General features: G+C 38.3%; 1 protein-coding gene across 4 annotated transcripts in view; it reads left to right on the top strand.

Annotated features, from left to right (window-relative positions):
- The window catches only part of CFAP61 (cilia and flagella associated protein 61), a 103,445-nt gene that overhangs the window by 17,083 nt on the left and 61,114 nt on the right, over positions 1-25,248 (top strand). For 3 of the 4 annotated variants that reach the window (XM_038176766.2, XM_072035187.1, XM_072035188.1), the window contains 8 exons: positions 1,681-1,772; positions 4,907-5,094; positions 7,446-7,485; positions 8,670-8,809; positions 12,431-12,557; positions 13,027-13,104; positions 14,253-14,459; positions 17,158-17,292. In XM_038176766.2, the coding sequence (XP_038032694.2) occupies positions 1,681-1,772; positions 4,907-5,094; positions 7,446-7,485; positions 8,670-8,809; positions 12,431-12,557; positions 13,027-13,104; positions 14,253-14,459; positions 17,158-17,292 (1,007 nt within the window). The remainder of the gene's footprint in view (positions 1-1,680; positions 1,773-4,906; positions 5,095-7,445; positions 7,486-8,669; positions 8,810-12,430; positions 12,558-13,026; positions 13,105-14,252; positions 14,460-17,157; positions 17,293-25,248) is intronic. The other variant, XM_072035186.1, reaches the window with a different exon arrangement.

Here is a 25,248-nt window from a genome sequence, read left to right on the forward strand (position 1 = left end):
TTGGTGTCTTATGTAGGCTTTGCTAGTACTTCAATGGTTCTTCTCCAGGTTGATGACTAGAATAATTTTAGTTCATAGCATTAACTTTAGACGTGGCCTTTATGGGTTATCAGGTGATCTGTGGTTCTGAATACCCTCACCTTCTACTGACTTTAAAGGGAATAATCCATTAGCATGCAGATTTAGCAAGTGCTTTCCCCAAAATACTTTACATGTGCTGGAAGGGTGATTGCCTGCTGTCAAATGAGCATCAAGGTGTTGTGAAAGTTAGTGGTCTGCTCTCTCACATTGGTGCCAGGTACCAGTAGAGTTCTGTAGGGCTGTTGTGTGTTGCTGTGTAAACTGTCAAAATCTGTCTTAAGATACAGGTTATGTAATTAAAATAAAATATAATGCATTGTGTATGTTCCACACTGGTATTGGACATTTTTATTGTGGTTTGTTAACATTTTAATTATCAGCTCTGGAATTGCTCCCAGCCAAAGGGGTAGAATGGCAAAAAATGCATATAACAATATTTAGTTAAACTCCCTAATATGTAGGTGTTTGTTTTAATTGGATTCAGCACTTTATCAGTAGGTATGTAAACATATATGTTGCATCATGTACGTATATATTCTGGCTGTTTCTCAGGTCAGTCATTGATTAAAAATCGATTCATAACATGGTTGCAAGTAATTTAACCCTATCAGCTAAGGGAGCTGTTTTACTCACAAAAATATTACTACTCTAATTGGGATGAACTAAACTAGAGTGACACTGTAATGTTGCTGAAGAAGGTAGGACGATCTTTCATGTAGATTTAAAACCTGGTTTCTGTGACTTTGATTGTCAATTGTATTTCCTTTCCACTGAGCCTTTTTTTTTTTTTTTTTTTAATGCTGCTAATGTCTAAAAGCCTGCCACACCTGTGGTCATGGCTACTGTGGGCATTCTGCATGCAGTTCAATGAGTGTCTGTTTTTTGGCTGAAAAATCATACACGAAAGAATTGCAATGGTTGATGAAGTGCTTTGAAGCAGTTGCTTCAGCATCCAGGAAAAGTGGCAGAGAAGAGCATTTTTTAGATGAGATAAAGAGGCAAAAATAGACAAACTGAGAAGCCTTGACCAAATGGCAATCACTTTTTATAAGAAATGAAATAGGAGTTATAAAGCTAGTTAAATTCAGCGAATGAGAAGGGAATTTCAATCCCTGTTTCTTGTCCCTGTTTGTTCCAATAAGTAAGGGTTATGGCTTGCCTAGGTTTTATTCTGAATTTCAGTTCTGTTAGGAGAATTAATGTGAGGATCAAGAGCCTTCCTCATTCTTATGGTCATCAGAAAAAAAGGTAGCAGCAGACAAAGTTTAAGATACCAGTCAATACACTACTCACTCATATTTTTCTCTTCAGATAGGGTCAACATTTATTACATGTAATAAAAGAGTTAGAAATTGCTTCCCAACTGTGTCTTGTTCAATTCCTATTTTAAAGCCAATTATCTGATTTTGCCTTGAGATCAAATTGTCTAATGAAGTTCTAGCCAAGTAAATACAGGAGTCTATTTTAAATGTGGGTATTACAAATAAATAAAAGAAATCTGTCAACAGGAGCAGTTTGGCACACTTACTCTTTAGTTACTGCTATGATTCTGATGGTTACGCTCTCATTTTTACACGTTTATTCTTTTTCATTACGCAGATGAAGATAAAAGCAAGCAAACAAGTCAGGAAGCAGAGTCCATTTCATCTCAAAATGTGGAATGTATTAGCGACCAAGATGCAGCTGTGCAGGTAATACCCCTCTATACAGCAGTGCTGCTAACTTTTGAAGTTAATTTGAAGAAGACGTGGAGGCTGCTAGGACAAGCACTGTTTCCACTCCTGCACTGTCCGCTGCATGTGCCCACACTAGTGTCTGCTGTCCTGCATAGCTCAGAAGCTGCTCTAGCTAGGGTCTGTGTGGAGGTGGCAATTGTGATTAACCAGAGGAGTTCTCCCATATAGTTCCACCTGAACAGTGGGCAGCATGGGAATTGGAACAAGTGGCACAGAGGGAGAAAAAGGATGGGGACTGCTGATGCACATCTGCCACTGACTAAAATAGACAACCTCAACAGTCGAGGTTGGCTGCCATGGAGCCGGTGCAGCTGCAACCGCAGCACCCACCCATGAGTTACAGGGGGACCTCGGTCCCTTGCTTCGTGGCCCGGGACAGCAGTGTGAGCACGCTGCACGTGCCGGCTCTCCCGAGAGAGGCTGACAGGGAACGGGCTGGGAGAGGTTCCCTGCTTGGCACTTTGAGCAAACTCTCCTTCTGCTTCCCTCACATCCCCAAGCCCCCCTAAGCAATAGGTTTGTAGCATTGGACTGTGAAGGGGGGGGGAGGCACGGGAAGGTTCCCCGAAGAGGTTACCAAGGACGAGGCAGTCGACTCCACGCATTCAGACTGCCTCTGCCAGGAAAGAAAGAAGGGTGGTTGTGGGAGGCGACTCCCTTCTCAGAGGAACGGAGAACACCGTTTGCAGACCAAACCTGAGCTGTAGGGAAGTGTGCTGCTTACCTGGGGCTTGGGTCAGGGACATAACTAGAAAACTCCCAGAGCTGGTTCACCCCACTGATTACTCATAGGTCAGGCAGGCAGCGATGAAATCGCTCAGAGAAGCCTGTGAACTATGAAGAGAGATTTCAGGGGGTTAGGGTGAATAGTTCAAGGAGTGGGAGCACAGGTTGTGTTTTGTTCTATTCCTTCTGGGGAGGTGAAGGACATGGAGCAGGCTAGGAAAACAAGGGTAATGTGTAAGTGGCTGAGAGGCTGGTGTTGAGACAGGAATTTTGGGTTCTTTGAGCATGGGGCAGTTTACTTGACCCCTGGTCTGTTGTCAATGAATGGAACACACCTGTCTCAAAGGGGGAAATGAATCCTGGTGCAGGAGCTAGCATGACTCATCGAGAGAGCTTTAAACTAGCTGTGATGGGGGAAGGGGGGTAAAACAGCTCACCAGAGAAGTGCTTAGGGGAACAATACTGAAGCTGGGGGTGAGGCAGATGTCTCATCTGAAGTGCATCTACTCCAATGCACACAGCACGGACAACAACCAGGAGGAGCTAGAAGCAATTGTGCGACAAGCTAAATATGACCTAGTTGCAATAACTGAAACGTGGTGGGATCACTCCCATGACTCAAGTACTATGATGGATGGCTACAAGCTCTTTGGAAGGGATAGACAAGGTAGGAAGGGTGGTAGTGTGGCTCTTTAATATAAAGAGTGTTTTGATGTTGAAGAGCTTGTGGTTGGGAATGATAAAGTTGAGTGTCTATGGATAAGGATCAGGGGAAAGCCTGTAGGGGTGACATCTTGGTGGGGGTCTGTCTACTGAGACTGCCTACTCAGGATGAAGAGATGGATGAGGTATTCTTTGGGCAGCTTGCAAAAGTTACACGATCACCAGCACTTGTTCACATGGGAGACTTCAACTTCCCTGATATAAGCTGGAAATATAATACTGTGCAGAGGAACCAGTCCAGGAGGTTTCTAGATTGTGCTGAAGATAGCTTTGTGACACAGCTGTTTCAAGAGCCTACCAGGGGAGGTGCCCCACTAGACCTGCTCTTCACTAACAGAGAAGGACTGGGGGGAAATGTGAAAGCTGGGGACTGTCTTGAGCAGAGTGGCCGTGAAATTGTAGAGTTTTCTATCCTTGGTGATGTCATAAGGGTAACTAGCAAAACTGCTGTCTTGAACTTCCGGAGTGCAGACTTTGACTTTGTCCTGAATAGGACACTTGTTGCAGGGGTCCCTTGGGAGTCGCTCCTGAAGGGCTCCTCAAGAAAGAAATCTTACAGGCACATAAGCAGGCTGTACCTGAGTCCTGTAAGACGAGATGGAGGGGAAGAACACCAGCATGGATGAACTGGGGACTTTTATTGAGATTCCGGGAAAAAGACATTCTAAAATGTCTTTTAAAGACCTCCAGGGATGGTGACTCCACCACTTCCCTGGGCAGCCCATTCCCATGCCTAACAACCCTCTCAGTAAAGTTCTTCCTAATATCCAACCTAAACCTGGCACAACTTTAGCCCATTCCCCCTTGTCCTGTCACCAGGCACGTGGGAGAATAGACCAACCCCCACCTCTCTACAGCCTCCTTTAATGTACCTATAGAGAGCAATAAGGTCACCCCTGAGCCTCCTCTTCTCCAGGCTGAACAACCCCAGCTCCCTCAGCCGCTCCTCGTAGGACTTGTTCTCCAGGCCCCTCACCAGCTTCGCTGCCCTTCTCTGGACTCTCTCGAGCACCTCGATGTCCTTCTTGTAGCGAGGGGCCCAAAGCTGAACACAGTACTCGAGGTGCGGCCTCACCAGAGCCGAGTACAGGGGGACAATCACTTCCCTAGCCCTGCTGGCCACACTGCTTCTTATCCAAGCCAGGATGCCGTTGGCCTTCTTGGCCACCTGAGCACACTGCTGGCTCATATTCAGCCAACTATCCACCAATACTCCCAGGTCCTTCTCCGCCAGGCAGCTTTCCAACCACTCAGCTCCCAACCTGTAGCTCTGCTTGGGGTTATTGCGATCATTGGGTCCAACCACCCTGCCAAAGCAGATTCATTAGAGCAGGCCTCCCAGGTAGGCATCCAGACGGGACTTGAATATCTCCAGAGAAGATAACTATTATTTTATGAATATATTGGTCTTTGACAAGAATTTCTATATTTTTAAAGAACATTTTAATCTAGTGTTTTAGAAATGAAAGCATATTAAAAATACCTCCTCAAAGTTTCGTGTTTGTCAACGTGACGGGTAAAAACTACATCCCTGCATGTCTGCTTGGAATGTTCTAAGATAGGAATGATACAAGACTTTAATTAAAAAAAAAAAAAATCTTCTGTAATGTTTTAAGTGATCACTTTTCTTATTCTTGCAGAAAGGTGAATTGACTACCATTTCCCATCCTGAACTGCTTTTAGATGATATCACGCACAAAGATTTTAAAGCCTCAGCAGCACCCCTCCTTGAGACTGAAGAAAAAGATACTTTCCGTCCAGTGTACAGAGGAGCTTCAAATGCTGTCTGTATTCGTCTATTTTGTATTGATGAGAAGTATGAGACTAGGTAAGTGTGGATGAATAGTTACTGCTTTCGTAATCTTAGTGACAACTTTTAATGTAACATTTTTGGACAAATCTGAAAGTGACAGAACCTGCTGAAACTAGGTTAGATTTTTTTTTTTTTTTTTTTTTTTTTTCCTTTTACTTTCACTGGTAACTTACTGAAATTTTCAACCTCCAGCTAGAACTTCCTACCTCTGATAGAACTATGGGGACAAAAATTAGCAAGTTACTTTTGGTGGAAAAATACTGATTGAAATTGGATGTTTCTTTTTCTAAAAAAACATTAATTTCAAATCTAAAAGAGGAGTGCAGTGCTTGTAAATCTGTGCTCGTAGAAACACTGATACATACAAAACACTGGTACATACAAAAGAATAATCATGTTGCAGGAAGTCTGTACAAGAACAGTTAATTTATGGACAATCTAGACTAAAACAAAATGAAGCAAGTCAATTATTCCAGAATATATATATATATTTTTTTATTTTAAATTAATACTGAGGTGAGGGACTTGCTCTGGAATGACTCCCACTACACCAAAGTAACAATACAAAACTGTGATCTGCTGCAACTATGTTGAGAAATAATTTCTCTGTAGCCTAGCTGAATTCTCTGTTCATAGTGTCCTTCTTAGGATAAGGATCTGTCATTTCTTTGCCCACTTCTGACATTCTGTTCTTCATGTGCACCACTGTTGTTCCTGTTCAAGATATGTTCATTGTGTTTATCTCTGAATGTTGCAGTCTCTCTCGTCTCTCCTTGGAGACATCTCCGGAACAGTTTGAATTCCAAGATGGATATCTGTGGAGAAGATAACATTCCTTTCCATAGTGTTCTCCTAAGATTTACACTCATGCAAGGTCCTCTCTTCAGAACTGAGGAGTCTGTAGATCGTGGTGTTTTCAGATATTCTCCGTGTATGCTTCCCTATCTTGCACTAGCTTGATCCACCTGTTTGCAAAACTGACAGTTAAAAAAGCAAATATGTCTGAGAGGATGACATGAAGTAATCCTGGCTGTATCTCAGAATATTGTCCTGAAGGAGTTACTGCTGACCCTGCATGGCATGGATCCCAAAATAGTAGTTTGGTTTTAGTGCAGGTATGATTGAATCTTAGCCCTCAAGGGAAGTTCACTGCTGAGGAATCTGTGTTATCCAGTAAAGTTGCTAAATGTTTCCATCTCCTAGGTCTAGAGCTGTCTTGTGGCTTGCTAGTGTATTGTAAGTAAAATGCAAAGGAACCAAACTGCTAGTATATATCTGCAGATGTTTGATACTTTTTTTAAACCCACTGAAAAATCTCCTACCACTGTGCTTGAATTCCTTGCTACCAAGAAGGTACCAGATACCAAAGAATATAAAAATATGTTGCTGCAACATTTATCCTTTCCCTTAGATATTTTCCTAACTAGTCATAATTATGAATTACATGTATATAGGTGAATATATAATACCCTATCAAATCTGTATTTTTAGCAATTTTAGTTTTCACATTTTTCACTTAATCACAAATATATTCATTTAAAAATACCTCTGCTTGCATCTAGTAATGTTGTTGGTGAAGAAATTAAAGGGAGCTTAGTTATTTTAATTACAGGTCTAGATGGGGAGAGGTTTTATCAGTATTTTTAGGTAACCTATATCCGTATAGAATATCTTCAGAAGACAAATCTTGTACTTTGGAACAATACTTCATAAAGCTTCATCATAACTGTGTTTGATGGGTTTAGAGCTCTTTGGTATCCTTAAACACAGGAGAAATAGGATTAAATTATTAAATTTCTTACAGCTTTTTAAACTCAGATGTCACCTTTCACTGTCTCTATTGGACAAAGAGTGTAATTACTCCAAACCAGGAGGTGAGAAGTGGAGAGGTTAAATGGTCAGCAGCGATTTCAAAATATTGATGTTCCCATTAGTCTGATAAAGTACATTGGATAGGTTTGCCAAATGGATACTGACACAAACCTTTGGAATACTGTGGTGCATGACAACAACTTTTTGTAATCTCATTTAACATTTACTATATAATGCTGCTCTCTTAGCCCATGGAAGTCTTCTGGAAAATATTTCTTGAGTCAGTAACATCTAAGTCAATTTTTTCCATTCAGTGAAGAAAGCAATGTTTTGATATTATTTCAGATGTTGAGGCTTGTTCTTGTTAATAGTGATGCTTCAAGCATGCTGATGTGCAACATGTGACATCTACAATTGATTAACATTGAGTTAGCAGGACTGTCCAATTAGCATTATGCATAAATATTCCTTGCATTTATGGGGAAGTAAATATTGAAATATTTAGGATCTGTTTGTTATGCATTTTATGTAATAATGTTTGCTCTTGGTTGCAGATCACTGGATTTTTTGCATTATGTTTTCAAGCTTTTTCCAGTACGTATACTTTAAAGTTTATGTATGCTTGGTGTGACAGAAGTGCAGCTGTCAGAAGGAGTATTTAAGTCTGATGCCTGAGTAATTCAGTGACTCACAGGAGTACAGCATGGCTAGCTACACTGCGCTGAGTTACCCTGAGTCTGACTTCTGTTTTTGGCTGATTTTGGACTTTCTGTATTGTCTATATAAGTTCTTTGCTTATGTTCCATGGGGGATTTTTTTTAATATATTTTTTGAGGTGCACATTTAGAGGGCAAATGTTTCAAACTCCTTTAAAATTGTGTATAGATCTATATGGTACCTAAATTAAAAATAATATCAAGGAAAATACATTACAGGAGCCAGAGTTAAATCATAGGAAGCAGCACTATTAAGGGAATCTGTATTACTTGCCTATATCCTAAACCGTGGGTGTTTAGGGCAAATCTAACGTGAGGTAAACTAGGATATGAATATACAGTGCAGTAACTACTTACCAGGTGTAGTAAGAAAAAAATTAATCACACAATGTGCTCAAATTGACTGCAAATACGATGTGCATTTGTATGAATAGGCAACCTGTAGCACATGCACACCAACAATGCCAAATTCAGGACAAGATGAACATCACTGTATGTATATAAACTTATATTCTTCAGGTTTAGTGTGTGTGCAGTGTAAGGTATGGTGCTGTGCATGCACACTGACTATTTGTTCTGGATCTTAGGACACCCTGCTCTCCTTGATGGTCTTACTTGGCTGCAAATGTGCAAAAGATCCCCGACAGGCATACATTGTCTTAAAATTCCACTGCAACAGAATTGCAGGGTAGAAAAAAAAAATTCTCAAGGAAAATAAATAAACCTTAAAGGTGTGGGCATAGGCATAATGTTTCCACTGAGGAAGAAAAGAACAGGGAAGGGAAGGACCTTGAGGGAATGCCAGCATTTTAACTAATAAGTCTTTACTACTGAAGCTAAAAGGCCCATTTCTGTAAGCCAAGTTTATGTTGGGCTCATCAGTTCCTTTGTGCTGCCCAGGCATCAAAGTATCTTAAGTAGAACAGCATTTGGAGCATATGGATGTTTTAAGCATATTTTTTAAGTTAATTTATTTTCTTTTTATCCCATCTAGTCAGAAGCTTTTGTGTAAAGCTGACATTGAGATCACTAAGAATCTATATTCTCTGCAAATGTTTTCAGGACAAAGACTTCTGTATCATCCTTGTGCCACATCATGTGCCGGAGTTCTGCTTGATCCGGAGTTTTGTTCGCGTTGTCCCTTACTTTGCTACCCAACTTGGCCATGAGCTTTATGTGTTCCACCGTGCAGGATTGCTCAAGTGAGTCATGCACCTTGTGACAACAAATGATGTATTCTGAGTTACTTTTGTGGAATATACTTGCATCATCAAACCTAGCACCAGATGCATATTCCTTCATTATCTCAGAGCAAGCTGATATGTCTGCATGGTACAGCACAACATCTTGCAGAAATGGTAGCTTGAGTTCCAAAACCGATATAGTTGAATAGCACGGGACTGTGCCTGGAACAATTAGGATCAGGGCTAAGTAACTTAGTCTTCAGCAGCATTACTGCAACTGTCCCACTTCTTGTAGAGTGAATTCTAAGCCTACTCAGATGTATCTCCACATAGCACTATACTAGATGGTGTAGAAATATCTTATATTTTCAGTAAAATAAATTAATTAGTGACTTGATTTTTAATGAAACAAAAAATAAGGTAATTAAACATGTAAAAGCAAGTGGTCTTCTGACTGCCAGTGTTTATACGGTTTCCTGTAAAGTAAAAAGAAAATTGCAATAGAAGGATTCCTTTAAAGTATGAATGTATGGTACTAACTTAATGAAGATGAACATTATTATGGATGAGTAGCTTCTCCAAGCTACTTCATTGTAGAACAAGGCCAACCAAGAAATATGGTGCCATGGTTGACCTTTAGACTTGAGTTGATTTGAATAGCATTGATATTTGAAAGCCAGGTGTAGATTTAATTCTTGGAAACATGATAAAATTCTCTTGCAAGAAAGAACTGCAGTAATGTATTTCTTGAACATACACAGCAGTAACTTCATTGTTGAGTATCTATTTTACCTAATTGATCTCTTTTTCTTGTGTGTGTCAAATCAGGTATTTCATGTTTTTCAAATTTATGCTACTCTGAACATTTCTGCAGTCTGAAGTATTGGTAAACTGGGATGCAGAAACTCTGTCTTTATAACTTCTGTCACAATCCTTCATTTGTATCACAAGCCTGTGCTGGCCCAAAAACCAATCTTAAATTTTTGACACAGTAGGACATTTTCCTTTTGTTTCTTATTAATGTAGCTAAATACCCTGTGATTTCAGATAAATAATTCTGCTTTAGTTGCATACGTAATCACCATTGATGGTATACAAATAGCCTCTGCAGGAACTGGCCAGCTACTCTTGGACATATGCAGAAGCCTTTTACCATGAGATGAAATTTGGCTTCTGTGTATTATGTAAGAATCCAGCTGGACAAAGATAAAGCCACTGGAGTAATTCCTGTTAATCTCAGTCACAGCTGTTCAGTAATCCAGCAGTAGGATTGGTAGTCATGAGTCCTTTTGCGATTTTGTTCAAAATTAAACTCGTTATCAAGGTTTTTAAAAGACCTTAACATTCTGATTAAATTGTGCATATTCCAAGTCATACCAGTCTTTCCATGACAACAGAATAGTGTCATTAGTAGCATTTTCCAGCTTCCCTGCAGCTGTGCTGGAAAGGAAAAAATAGACTTTAGGTGAGGTTTAGGTTCAGAAGAGGTGTGGAAGAAACCAGGTGAAGCTTTTAGAAAGTTTCTGTGCACAACTTGGTGTACAACAGTAGATACTCCCTTCGGGAAGAGGGAAGAAAAAAAATTATGAAAAAGTAAAAGATCAATATATTATACTTGCACCAAGAGCTTTCAAAAGGCATGTGAGTGAAAAGGACATCACATAAAATGGATTAAAAGGAAAACAGGGGTAAGAAGGTGGGAATGTGAAGACATGAAAGGGCAAAATCAGAAGAGGCACAGGCACAAAATGAGATACTGATTAGCAAAGGTTGTAAGAGGAGTAAGAAAAAGTGTTAAGTACACAAAAAGCAAGAGTGCAGCAAATGGAAGTATAGGTCTACTACTTAACAGTGAAGGAGAAAAAATAACAGATGAGAAGGCATAGGCTGAACTGCTTAATGGGTACTTTCCTTCAATTTTCACTAAAAGGCATAATAATAATAATAGTATACTGGCTTCTGAGCAGTCAAAGGAACTGGGCATCTAAAGTGAGTTAATTCTTTGCTGGAAGAGAAATGAGCCCAAACCTTGGATAGTCCTTTCTATTCTTTCATATTGACAGTGGATCTGTATGTTTCATTATTTATATATTTATTTCATTTTTAAAACAATTTTCATTTTTTATGTGTTCTATTTTTTCTAATGCTAAAAATGTAGTTCATGATTGGCCCAATTGCTTTCTCTTGGCCATTGGAAGGGGAATAACTCAAACCATGGGCACACTAGAGTGGCAGGGAGATAGAGTGCTCATGGGTTGAAGAGTTAACCAGATTGTTGGTCTTGCTGCCCATTATCCTCATCACTTGTTTCATCTTGCAATTAGCTGTCTGTGGAAATGTGTTAACAAGTGTGGAAACTGACCCAAAGCTCACTTAGAAATTCAGGATTAGTTCGTAATTTGGATGCCAGCTGCAGGGTTTCTTACAGAATGCAGTAATCAAATGTATTGTATGCTTTTGAGCACTCAAATAATTGAGTTGAAAGTATTCCATGAGATTGAGCTGTGAAATTTGCCATAACATATCATATATTAGGTAGGTATATATTTTTAAAGTTACTAGAACTGATATTATTAGAACCATATTCCACAAAATCAATATTAATGTGATTTAGGATGAAGAATAGCACATACAAGTTTAAATTGAAAACAAGAACTACAGGAATGGAAATTATACTACATGAATTGCAGGCTTTTGTAAACTGTGGGTAAAAGATCTTAATTCTTGGAAATTAAGTTTTAATTGAGTTCCTTGAACAGCACTCTGTAAGTCTTAATTGTATGTGCATCTTGTTTAACCACAAAGGGTTGATGCCTTTAAAAGATAACAATAATTTCTCAACTGCTGTAGATGGTTACTGTGAAGTAAATTTTTTCGTTTTTGTGTGGGAACATGTTTTATAACCAAGTGTGTGAACTAGTTAGGTGCCAGGGTATTCCCGTCTGTAGTTAACATGTTGGTGTTTTTTGCGCAAAAAAACTGTTGGAACATGGTAACATAAACATTTTTATACCGTGTCACCGTCACGTGATTAGTAATTGGCAATTTTATGTTTAGCAGAGGCATTTTATTTGTGTAAATTTATCCTCACGTATAACTGTTTGAAGAATTGAGGCCCAACACAAGTGTTAGTCAGTTGGTGTTTATTGGAGAAATTCCTGTGTTGTATTGATATTTCTGCCTTTCTTTTGTTCTATATCTGAAGATGACAGTTGGCTCTACTTATTTTTTTTTCTCCCCCCACCCCCTTTTTTTTTTCCCATGCTTGTATATTAATGGATTCTATTTTTATTTTTAAAGATTCCTTATTTCTTGTCTCTGGTTTTTAGTCTCAGGAACACATGATACCTTGTGGTAACAGCTATGGCTAGTCTTTGCTTTGTGCAATTGGGATTTAAGTGTTTAGTAGCAATTAAAGCAGCATTCCTGAGTTGTTTTACGCAGATGGTTTGTGATCTTTCCTGTTACTACACAATAAAATTTAATATATGCATTTGGAACAACTGTCATGTTGCAGCCAATTTTGGCTATGAAAAGACATATTTAGTGCTTATAGAAGAAAGACATCTTCATATGTGTGATAACTGTAGCCTTTAACTTGTAACAGAGCAAACTTCTACTTTTTTTCTTTTTTAATAGATCCTTTACTGTAAGAAGAGCAACAACAAATGATATACCTGGTGTCAAAATGCTTATTAAAACCCTTAGCTTGAATGAAAGTATATTGAATGACTTAAAGATATTTACTTCGGCTCGCAGGGATCCAGTGAGTATTTGCTGCAAATGCATTTACAATAGAATGGATAAATAGAGATAAATACATCAAGAACTTATTATGTTACTCTAAACAGGTGTATTGTATGTATGTACTCGGTCAGTACCAGCAGTTGGTATAGGCTGTATTCAGCCTGACTTGATGATTAATCTGATCTGTGGACTAGATCAACTGCCCCTTTTTCTGGTAATTCTGCAAATGCTGAGACAGAAGCAGGATGGATACTTTGTTGTTGTTGTTGGCCACCCACAGCCTGATTTCCATTGTTGGTTTTCTTGCATGTACATCTGACTGCATGATGAACACGTGTTTTGTTACATGATAGGGGCCTATTTCTCCTTCCCATAACACAACCAGACATATGCTTAGGAAGCAGTAGGGAACATCAGAATATTTTTGCTTGCTGGAACACGCTACATGGACAAAATGTGCCTATGTCTATGTTGCTGTTGCCTTTCAGGATGGGACCCCAGTACAAGCATTCATAGCAGAAGTTTTGGATCAAATCGTTGGCATTTCAGTCATTAGAGATGAAATGGTAAATTCTATTTATATTTTCCCCATTTGCTATGTTTGTGTTGTATGAAAATAGTAACAGTGAGCCCTCAGCAACAAAGGCTGAGTTCTGTGCTTGTCACTATACATGTACCTAACAGAAAATACATGTGAAAAATAATGCTTCTCTAAGCTTTCTATCTCTTTCCTATGTAAACTGTATTATTTCCCTTCTCATGGACTATGATTGACATGCAGATGAAAAAAAGATTATCCCGTTATTTGCAAGAAATTGTTTGATGGGTTCTGAAAGTATGCCTCCTGCATCCTGTTTTGGTTCTTTAGCCATTCTGCCTCCAGGTGTTTGGAATTACTTATTTTGGCCCCAGTATCCAAAGTCAGTGAGCAGTTTTGCTAAGCATACTGCAAAGAGTAGCAGCTGTCCTTCTAGATTTCCTTTCTTAACTTCTTTTCCCAACAGTACTTTATAAATTGCTCTTGACTACAAAACAAATGAGCAAAAAACATATGCTCTAACGGAGTACCAAAAAAAGATAAATTTGCACATTATTCTTGGAAAGTAAAAAAAAAAAAAAAGTTCTTTAATGCTTAGTTTTATGGACTTCTGCTATTATTGAAAAGGTATAGATCTTTCTTGTTGAAAGATCTATAATCTATTTAGATAATAAGATTATAATCTATAATAAGATTTTTTGTTTTGTTTTGCTTTTCCCCCATGAATGTCCATTAACCTTTATCAGCAGTTGTTGTGAAGGGGTCAAATATGCATTCCCTGTAAATGAAGGTGGACAAATAGAATAGTAGTTTTTTACACAATTAAAAGATTTCCAATAAAAATGTGTTCAGTCAATGTGCTTTTCAATTGAGAATAATCCTCAAAGGCTCTTCATTTTCACTGGAACAGGCTGTCCAGGGTAGTTGTGGAGATATTCAAGGCCCATCTGGGCGCCTACCTGGGCAACCTGCTCTAGGGAACCTGCTTTGGCAGGGGGATTGGACCCAATGATCTCTTGAGGTCCCTTCCAAACCCTTCAATTCTGTCATTCTGTGATTCATTTTGCTATTCTTATTTAATTCCTTAATTGATAAAAAGCAACTCATTGGCTCTTGCTCAAATACTGTGGATGAAGCTGTTTCATCACTGCTGATTTCCAGTTTCTTACTTTCCAGGATATTGAGTATATTCGAACACATTACAATATTGAAGACTTTATTCATTTTAACTACCACGAGCAAGAGGAACATGGACATCTTAACCACTTTGCCTTAAATCCAATATTTCATCACTATACCAAACACTTTCTAAAGGAGATTCTTCGCTTAGCCCACAAATCTTCTCTTTACTACCCTATTTATCCACAGTATACAGAGGCCAAGGTAATAAGGAAGTTGTTTGCATTTTACATATTAAAAATTGTCACCTTTGCTCACTTTGTTCTTTTTGCTTCTATGACTGACTTTGAACAGGAATTGTCTTAGCAACCTGGAGCAAATTGTACTTTGTTTTCTTGTGCTACATAACCTGCATTCACGGACAAATCTGTTGCATAGCAGGCTTAGTCTGTAGTGCTGTTAGCAGTGCACGCAAGTCATGACTTCCTCAGTATCTTCAGGAAGCATATGGAGGACCACAAGTTTGGTGTGTACTTGTCCATGGCTCTTTACCTAGGCTGTTAAGAGAGAGGAGCTCTTCTTAGGGGGTGGCTTCTTCTGAGATGAGTGAGTCTTTGTGAGTGTCTGTTTTTCTATCAAATTTAGAGGGTCCTAGGACAACTGTCCTCTAAATGTGGTTAGATGCCTAAAGTTACACATGTTAGTATGTTGCCCTGGGTGCAGCACAGTAGAAGAATAATTTGTTTGCTACCTCCTCATTGTTTCTGAGTGATGTACATCTGCTTCTTACCCACATAGGTTCTCGTATTTGTTGTATGAGCCCCTTCCATTAGATATACTGTAGTACTTATGGTCAAGTTTCTGCCCTTTATTGTCCTTTCCCATTAGATCTGTTACAGGATGAGGTAGCAAGCATTCAGTATTCCCAGTCCTGCCTAAGTAGGACTCTTTGAGTTAAAAGCTGTAGTTTGAGTTCATTTCTTGCCCCTAGGTTGGATGTGTAGTTTCAACTTTGTACAAACAAAGAACTGTCGCAACTCATCAAGTGAGGACCAACATGTTTTCTGTTTAATTGCTTTCAATAAGCAAATACATCTGACATATCTTTGTCATTTGCATGTCAGTTACCAAGCAAATATTAAATGACAAGGTATAATGCACATATATCACCTTTATACTTAACAATTTATATTTCTTGTCATTGTTTATTACTAGAACCAAATTGAGTTGTGCTGTCTCACATACAGCTACTCAACTACACAATGAATTTTGAGAAGTACTCCTATTTGTTAAGATTCAGAATGAATTGGGTGGCAGGGAAGAAAAAAGGAATTATGTCACTGAGCGTTGTACAACATGAGCATGTGCAAGGGAAAGTATCAAAACAACATCCAAGTGGTTTATAAGAACACTTTGAAAGTGATTTAGATACTTCAGACTTTCATCAAAACTCAGGAGGATCTAGGCACCTCATTGTTACTGAAAACAAATGTGTTTCTGCAAGTGCTACAGAAGAAAAATCAGAACCTAATCCTGGATGAGAAGATTAATTTCCAAGAACATAATTTGTGGAAGCAGAAAAAAAGATTCTTCTAAAAATACCCACATGTCTGTCTTGTTATCAGTCTCATGTCAGGCAAGAAAAAGGGAGCACAAAGTAAACTTCACAATCACGTCAATGCATTTGTGTGCAGTCATCTACGGCTAGTATCTGGCCCAGCCAAATCACCTAGGCTCCTTGCAGAATTAATTGAGAAAACACAGTGTGTGCAGAGGGCAGTTCATCTATCGATCATAGCTACCAATCTTAGGACAGAAAGAATTGCCCTCTGGAGATGCTCACCTCTTTCTTCAGCTCTGAGGGGTGTCTGCATGGCTAGCTGGACTAAGCTCCAAGCTTTTAGATGGTGACTGAGATGAATTCAGTCCTCTGACTTATGTGGTTTTGGAATTGTCACCTTTTTTAACATAGGAATTTTTACGAGTTGGACAGGTCCATTTTCAGAAGGGTGTATTTTTCTGCTTCTCCAATGTGCACTTTTGTGGAGTTCTATGAAGTTCTCTCTTGAGAAACCAATATCCTTGTGTAGCATTAGGTTCTCAAGTTCTTCAGAGGCACTTACAAAAATGCAGTTTAATGGCAGTGGATGGAAGGAAAAGTTAATCAGACTAATAATTCCAGTTTGGTCTATTTCCAGGTTAGAGTTTCTTTAAGTTACTTTAGCTCATCATTGCTTTCTAATAAGCAGTAGAAGTGGTATTTTACTCAGTTCTCAGTGTAGTAACATTTTTTTCGATCTTTGTGGATGGAATGGTACTTCAGTGTAATTTAGTTTGAATTAATGGTTGTTCTCTATTTCCTGTAATTCTTTTCTTTTTTTCCTTTTCATGTCATAAGTTATGATGGAGCCAGTCATACCATAATAGATGGAATAAAGCTACTTGTAATGATCCATGCTAGTCACATTAACATTAGGGTTTTCATTCACTTCAAGTTTATGCCAGTTTATTAACATTTATCACTTGTATGAAATTGACATTTTAGTTGGTATAGAATTTTTTTATAAATTCATAACCATTCTCTGCCAAACAAGCAAAGGTTAGCAGTAAGTAGATAACATAGCTTAATGAGGTCAAATCAAGCTGATTCATGATCACTATAGAGAAAAATATCCTCCTGGGGAAAATACTTGTGCTGAATAATCCCATAAACCAAACCACTTGTTTATCTGTCATTCCCACAGAGATAGTAATGTAATTACTCTCATAATTATCTTCATTAGTGTCAGGAATTATCTGCAATTCATTCCTCTGCTCTGAGTATGTTTGTTTATTTACTGATTTTTCTCTCAGTTTTAGCCAACAGAGCTAAGAATTTTGTATTTGCAAAGCCATACAAGAGACATCTGTGATGCACTGTTCTGACATTCTCTCTACTGAAATATAGATCTCTGTCTTTCAGTTTCAGAATCCCCGTGCCCATTCCCTGACATCTGCCCTTCATTACATGGTTCCCGTGCGACCAAGACGACAGATTGTCTATCCTCTGGAAGAGCTTGGCATAAACGCTCCATCAGAGCAGGTCTCCAAGGATCAGGTGGGTAACAGAAGCAGTAGCAGGCAAGAGGCATAGTGCCAGCTAATGCAGGGTTTGGCAGATGGGATGGCATTACCAACTTCATGTTGATAGGTTGCTTCTTAATTACATTGAACATGGTGTCTGTACCTTTACAATCTCAGCTCTGCTTCTGCACTACCATCACTTCTTCTAAGCTTGAATTTAAAACATATTGCAACCAGCAATCACTGAACTATTACATTTACCTACTAATGCATGCTTATGTTTTACCAATATTTTTCCACAATGGTACTTTCAGACTCATAACACATTTTAAATGTTCTGACTTACTATTTATTCCCGCTTCGTGGTAAGTTTATTTATGTATTATGCTCTCCAAGTGAAAAAATAGTTTTCTGCTTCTGACAATTTCTGTAGAAATTTCTTATACCATTTTTTCTTTTTTAATCAATCCCAAAGTCAGTTTTCTTCAATGCATAGGGTACCTTCAAAAATGCTTCAAAATACCAGGAATAATTTAACAGCAAATAAAAAGTTTCTTTTCATTACCAAACAGTTTTTACTTATGTAGGACTCTTACAGTCCTTACAGAGGGTCCCTACAGAGTTTCTGAAATTCAAGTCTCTTAAAATGTCATTGGTTAAATAACTTACACTTCATGCTGTCTTATAGTTTTAAATAACTAAAATATGGTGTGAAGAGGCTCCTCACAAGAATAACTAGTAAAGCTGAAATACTGTGGAAAAAAACAATTAGTGATAGATACTCTCAGTAGGTGGCTGTAATTTACTAAAGAAACATAATTAGAGAGCTTTATGTCTGTCTACTACCTTCCAGTTGGCTGAGATGGATTCCCATATAATATTTTTAGTGCTGTCCTTTTCACAGTTAGTCAGTAATTTTTGGCATTCAAAACTCTTAATTAGGAAGCAATTGGCAAAGCAAAATCCAGAGCATGGCTGAGCCCATTGAATTGAGATTGGCTTTGTTGAATGAAGTCTTTCCCTCAGCATGTACATCCTCACCTTCCTCTTCTATACAGAATAAACTATCTAACCCTTCTTTTTTAAACTCCTTCCTATTTTATCTTTAAAGTGTGCTGTTACTCCTACTAGAAGAGCTCATCTTAGTGTTTTTATTTGAGATAGAAAATTACAGGCCTCCAATTTCTACGAGATTTGCAAACTGGTGTCTGTTCCATTCCTGGGTTCTTTCTGAGCATTTCTGAGAGTTGCAGATAGTGAGATAATTGTTTAAAATCTCCAATGTTTAATAAATTTATGTCGAGTAAAACACACAAGGATTTCACTAGCAAAGTTTTGCTGGGGGAAAAAATAGTGAGCACTGTGTAAGTATCTGTGCATATGCACCAGCATTAATTATAGATTTTTGACAGACTGTGTTCTACCAAAACTGACATCTGGGGCTGATCCCTAGGCAGTAACTTGAGGATAAAACTAGTCCTGTACTGCTGCCTCTAGTTTTCTGAAATACCAAGAATATGAAACCGTACAAAGCTAAACTGACTCTTCTGTTGAGTGAAAGAAATGACCTCTGGTCAGCATTGGTTGGGAAAGCTTCATAATTTAAGAGGTAACCTACCACGGGGAACTGCATATGCTAGTATAAGTAAAAAGCTGTTGCTGTTTTCAGATCTTGGATATTTTGTTAGCTCTGGCAAGTAGCCAGGCGTAAGGCATTTGCCCTGTCTTTAATGTTGCAGAAAGGAAGATTGATGCAAATCAATAATCCTATTCTTCCCTGCAAAATCCTGCAGCTAAGTTGCAAATAAAACTATGTGTATTTTTATAAAATTATTTTTATTATAAATTATAATTAGCTTTCAGCAGTCACAGAATTATTATACCTCTACTTTATTTTAGCAATCAAAAGGTGTGCTCAGGCACTCTGTAAACAGAAAGGCACAATTCCTGTTGCAAGGAGCAAGATACTACATATAACTCCTTGATAGATTAACTCTGCCAAATGGAAAGGTTAAGAATATCAACCTCTAAAAATAACGAGACACATTTTGGCCATGGAAGAGAGATGCTAGCAGGCTATAAAGTGAAGTGAAAGGGAAATGAAAAAGAATGTTGGAAGGAAAGTGCGGAGAAGAAAGAGGGGAAAATGAAAGGCAGAAGAGGCTGGAGTAGGAAACTTTCTGAGGCAAGCACCTTAATAACAGCAAGGAGAAAATGTCATTTACCATCTTTGTCAGGATGGTTTTAAACAAGATCTTTCCCAAGCTGTTGTGTAGATACGGGCAGGAACTTGCAGGGTCTTAAAACCGTTGGGCAAGCAGGGCTTCCAAGTAGTTGAGACAGCTCCACCTGTCCTTTTCACATGTTTCTTCTGGTTTGCTAAGCTTCTTTTAATTGAGGTGTCTCTTTCTTATTATGTTAAAACAAACAAGCAAGGAAACAAACAAACAAAACCCACTTATTTCTGAAATTAGTGCAAGCCCACTTTGTTCCTGAAAGCTGAAGGACTCGTTATTATTGCAATTCCTGTTTTAGGTAGCTCTGCAATGTTGGCAGTTTTTTCACATGGCATTTACAATCTCTGTGTTGTAATTTAAGTATATTTTGAAAATGTAGTATTTTCATTTGAAAATTCTTTTTTCAATTCTTTTTCAATTCTTTCTTGAAAATTCTGCCTTTCCTAATTAATTGCTTGAGTATCTCTGTTAAGATGGAGATAATTGTAATGAAATTCTTGCTTTGACACTCACAAGATGCCCCTTAATATCTAGCCACCAACATCTGCTTCTTATCTACTGCTTTTGCAGCTTTTTGCCCTCCTCTTGTCCCAGCCTTTTTTTAAGCTGTCTCTCTCCTTTTCTTGCTGCAAAATTTATTTTTCACCAGTAACAGCTTGGGGCTCAGCAGCTCAGCCATTCGGTGTCTGAGCACAGCTCTTGATTTGTGCATGTATATCTCTGTAGGCCATTTGTAGCTTAGTATCATAGAGAGAGTACACAGTGGGAGCCTGGGGGCTCAATCAATTTGTGTCTTTCTTTAATACGTTCCAGCCTGCTTGTGACCTTGACGAGATTCACTTGTAAACAGTGACCAAGTACAGATAAAGAGGACCTGCAAGGACTCTCTTCCCTGTTTCCTTCCTCCAAAGCCAGAAGCCAAAGCGGTGATCTAAATCAGGAAAGCTTTGCCCTCAGCTATTTCCCACGTGTTGCCAGTCCAGATGGATTGTGACTGTGCAGAAGAGAGGTAGTTTTCCTGCAGGTCTGGATCAGTTGTCATAGACAGATGAGCACCAGAAGTTGTTTTTTTGTCTGTAATAACTTGCTCCGCTAATCCCTCTATCAAAGCTCTAGTCTACTCCAGAGTCTGGAAAAAGAGAGAAGAGGAAAACCCTATGTGCTACTCTGCATGGACTCCTGGCCTGCTCACACCTGTTTTTAGCAAGCAGAATGAACTGGATTTAATGGTGTTTATGACAGCATGGGTTCTTCCTTCTGTAGTCTTTCTCAGAGAGCTTGGTGTAAGATAGAGATATTTGCTCTTAATGCAGAAATTTATCATATGAAAACATAACTTACGAATAACCAAGCAACTATTTAACTGCAGTTATCCAGCCACCCCATTCACTCCTTGTCCTTTCATTCAGTATTGTTTCTAGTTTGAGACAGGCTTTGGCCTGTGTTGCCTCTTTGCTCTTGGTTAAAATGGCTGTGACTCTGAAGAAACACAGTCTTTAGACACTCTGTTCCTCTTCTCTGATTCCTGTCCTTGTTATTAAAGCCTTGCACTGGTTTTAAGGCAAGCACAGTTTTTTTCACTGTTGCTCCTAAATCACGACTCTGTCACTGCTTTGTCTTGTGCTTCAGAAGACCTGACACTTCCCAAGCAGTGCCTGTCCATTTCCTAAAGGGCTGAAGATTCTTATGACCATAGTAACATCTTCCTGTAATAGTCACTAATGACAGTGTGTGTTTTTACTGCATTCCTTGAGATGACAAATACCTTTTGCTGCTGATTTTCTGTCTGATCCTGCAAAACTCTATCTTGCATCCCTTTACGGAAGAGATTGGGATAAATCAGGTGAGGATTTACTGAGAAGGCACAGAGGGGGGGCAGCCTTATGCTTCCCAGTCTCCTGCTGCAGCCCTCTGGAATGGCGCTATTGTTAATGGTCTTATTTGCATTTAGTCCTGGAAGTATCCAGACTTTGAGATGCCTGTTAAGCCTGCACTTCTCTAGCAAGCATATCAGAGGTTCCACATATTAGCTCAAAATTGCATCAGGCCATACATCTGCCAAGCTATAGAGTTTCATGACACAGACCTGAAAAAACTCCTGTCTGCTCATTAGATCAAACACTTTCTACAGCTGTTCCAAATCAAAAAGAAATCTCTGATTTTTTTGTATTCTAAATCAGTAAACATCATTGAAGCGCCAATTGGCAGAAGATCCAAAGATTCAAAATCTTAATTCCCACAGTGTTAAAACAGATTATTATTGTGTTTTGCACATCTGTCAGTCATTTCAGTCATTTATGTTAAAAAGCAGTTGGTTACAGCAGAATACTAAATATCTTATGAAGTGCTGCTGGCCTTTAAGGTGCCTGTACTTGTTGGTGGAGTAGAAAACTGTAGATAATGAAATAATTTTTAATGATATCTTCATAAATAAACAATTTGTAAACTTGTTTGCTTTCTCACCATCTGGGAGCATTCTGTTATCCATCTGCTTCATGTAATTATCAATAAAAGGGAAGAATAGGTGATATAATTAACAAGAATAACTGATCCACAGCGAAGAACAAAAATGTCACACATCTGTCAAATTATTTTCTTGTTTCTGCCCTATCATTATTATTCATGCTATTGGGTTTATTATATATATTTTTATTTCATGGTATCATTCAAGCTGTCAGGTTTTATTGCACAGTTCGGAATTGTTTCTTGTGCTATAGCTTATAAAAAGAAGGCAGAACAATTGAATGTTGTGGAAGTCTACACAGCATTGTATAAATCTATTTTAAAATAACACACACAATAAATCTTTCTTGGGTAATTTTGTACTTCTCAAGTCATGCTACAGGTGCATTAAAGGAAATGTCTAAACTGGGACAAGAAGTAGTAGGTGAAGGAGTGACAGGCAAAAGCATGGAGTGAGGTGCTCAACCCAGACTTGAGCTTGCTGAGCTAGTCCACTGTGAACTTGTTCAAGGGTTGAGTGTTGCCAGGGTGCCTGGATTGATGTCCAGGAAATGACTAGGGGGAAGATTACCTGTACAGTAGTGGGTTTGATGCTGCATCCCACCACAGAAAAAGTTAGCCATAGTTCTGTGAATGCCTTCTCTTCAACATTATTCAGTAATAAAAATCGAAAGTGCACTGAATTACTAAAAGTGGTTAAGAAAAACTGTTGTTGCTATTTTACGTTATAGCTGTCTGCCCTCCCCTAAAATGTATTTTGACTTCATAGAAAATCTGTAACAATAGGAAACTTCATTTTGGCTCAGTTTGTTCTATGTAGATTGAAGTGAGGCAGTGGAATATATTGAAAGTGGCTAAAACATGAAAGTTGTTTGTTGTTTTTTAAATCAGTAAGCCTCTGTTACGATAAAAGAGAATGAATGTAGCAAAAAAAAAAAAAAAAAAGCTTAAGTAAAATAGGCAAGAGAATTCCCTGCTTTTTAAATGTTAAGATTGACGGATCGAAGTAAAAATACAATCATTCCTACATGATATAATTTGTATGTGAACACGTTGATATTAAAAACAAAGGCTTGGCATGTAGTTTTCATTTAAACAGGGAAGTAGTATTAATTTTTAAAGAAGTAACTGTTGCTTAAGATGCTATTGTGCCTGAGTAATGAATTTTTAATGCTGTTGTAGCATATGCATGGATTAAAATCCATTATTTATTGTACCTCCACTTGCTCGGTGAAGGTGATGATTTTTATAGCACCAATAGTCATGCAAACACAGCCATTCTGAATTGATGGCTGATAATAAATTTCCTTACTGTAAATGTCAGTGGGTTTTGTGTATTGCTGCCATTACATCTTGTTTGGAAGGCTGAGTATTACACAATTATGGGAGGCACCAGATGGCATCATTAACAGGAATGCTCTGAATGTTTACCACTTATGTGCATGTGTGAAATTAAAAGTAAGGTGACCTATCTTTATTTTGAAAGCATGATGTCAGTACTATACAGGTGTTAATGACATTTGCAGCTAACTAAAATAGTAATTTCTGCTTAAAAACAGGTCAGACTTGTTTTCAAGCTGTTTCAAAACATTTCCAAAGACTTTGAAAGTGGTATAATTGCAATTTGCAAGGAGGGAAATAGATGTTTTTTTCTCAAAGAAAGGTAATGTTGATTATTACAAAATGAAGAACCACAGCTGGTGTCACTAAAATATGACTCTACTGCAGTAAGCTGTGAATCAATCTCCCCTTGTATCCTCATACTGTTAGTAATTGTGTTTATTATTTTCAGTGTGAAATGTGATGCTTGCCTGTCTTTTAGATTTTATGTCTTAAAGCTCTTAATTTTATACATGTTTTACATTCTTCAATGAACTCGGAACTTCAGGAAAAATCTACCTATGTGCCTTGAGCCTGTGTGTGGAGTAGGTCTGATGGACAGAGATGGTTCTGCCTTCTCCCTTCCCAGAGCATATACAGTCCTGTTTTGAGATGGGTATCGTGGCAGTTATGATGTGCTGTGGTGGTTTTCTAGTGGCACCTGTTATTAGCAGCCATATTATTTATTTGCTCAAGAGAAATCCCCAGAGGGAAACCCTCCCAAGCCAGCCATCAGTGACAAATTTTTACCGTGAGGTCCTGTCAGGGATGTTCAGCTTTTACAGTTTATAAACAGAGAGGTGAAGCAGGACTTGCTTAAAATCAAAGCTTAAGAAAGTCCTGTCTTGCGGGAAAAAAAAAAAAAAAAAAACACATTGTAAGGTCTGGAAAGACTAGTGGTATTTTCAGTTGCCTATAATTTTGCTGTTTATAGGTAAGTCTTGATTTTAATTTACTTTGTTTATTCTACATGAAGGTAATACAGTTGATGTGCATTGTGGTGGCACAAGAACTATGTACAAATAAAATACATAATAAAATAATTAAACAAACAAACAAACAAACAAAAAACAACAACAACAAGAAGTTAAGGAATCGTTTAAGTTAATAATGGTCTGTGGCTGAGACTTTGGTCCTAGTGCAGGAAAGTATTTTTCCATATCCATTTATGTTTAGAGCCAATTTGAATAAATGACTGTTATCCCATTAATTTTAAATGGCTTTGGTTCGGACTGTTAGACTCTAACTTCTCTTGTGAAATTACCAGTAACAAATTAGTTTTGTTTTAAAATGACTACATTTGCAATCTACTTTATTTACCTTGGAGTTGGAGTGACTTACTAGATGTTTGATAATTATGCCACTAAAAGCAGGATTTGAGGAATTCTGTCACTTCTGATACTTGGGAAGCGTTTGCTTGTTCTTTTGACCCTTTGGGCTCCAGCCTTCTCTGTGCAGGAGGGCAGAGCGCCGCAGCTCTGATTTTGGTACAGAGTAATGATCAGGACCAAGCTTCAGGGACCTGCTTGTGGGACTAGGATTTGGAAAGAAACTTCTGCCTTTTCCCTGTGGGAATGCACGGTAAAGAAAACACTTGGAAATCAAGGACTGTAAGATTAGCAATGAAAGCTGGGTTGGCTATTGTACTAGTGTTCAGATGTCTTAGAAATTTGTTCAAGTAACTTGTTTAAAGATGTCAGTTACCAAAATTAATTGTATTGGTAACATGGTTATTGCAAACTATTCTCTACGGTAATTTTCAACATCTAAATTATTTGACACGCGTTTTTCATGTTTTTCAATTAGCATTTTATTGCAGTCTTAGGCTGATAAAAGAAAACTTTGTTATTTAGCATCTGCCTGCTTTAAAGGTGTGTGTTATGACTTTCTCAGGGTCACTGTTGCAGGAT

The sequence above is a fragment of the Anas platyrhynchos genome, chromosome 3 (assembly GCF_047663525.1).
Source record: "Anas platyrhynchos isolate ZD024472 breed Pekin duck chromosome 3, IASCAAS_PekinDuck_T2T, whole genome shotgun sequence".
In the NCBI taxonomy this organism is placed as follows: domain Eukaryota; kingdom Metazoa; phylum Chordata; class Aves; order Anseriformes; family Anatidae; genus Anas; species Anas platyrhynchos.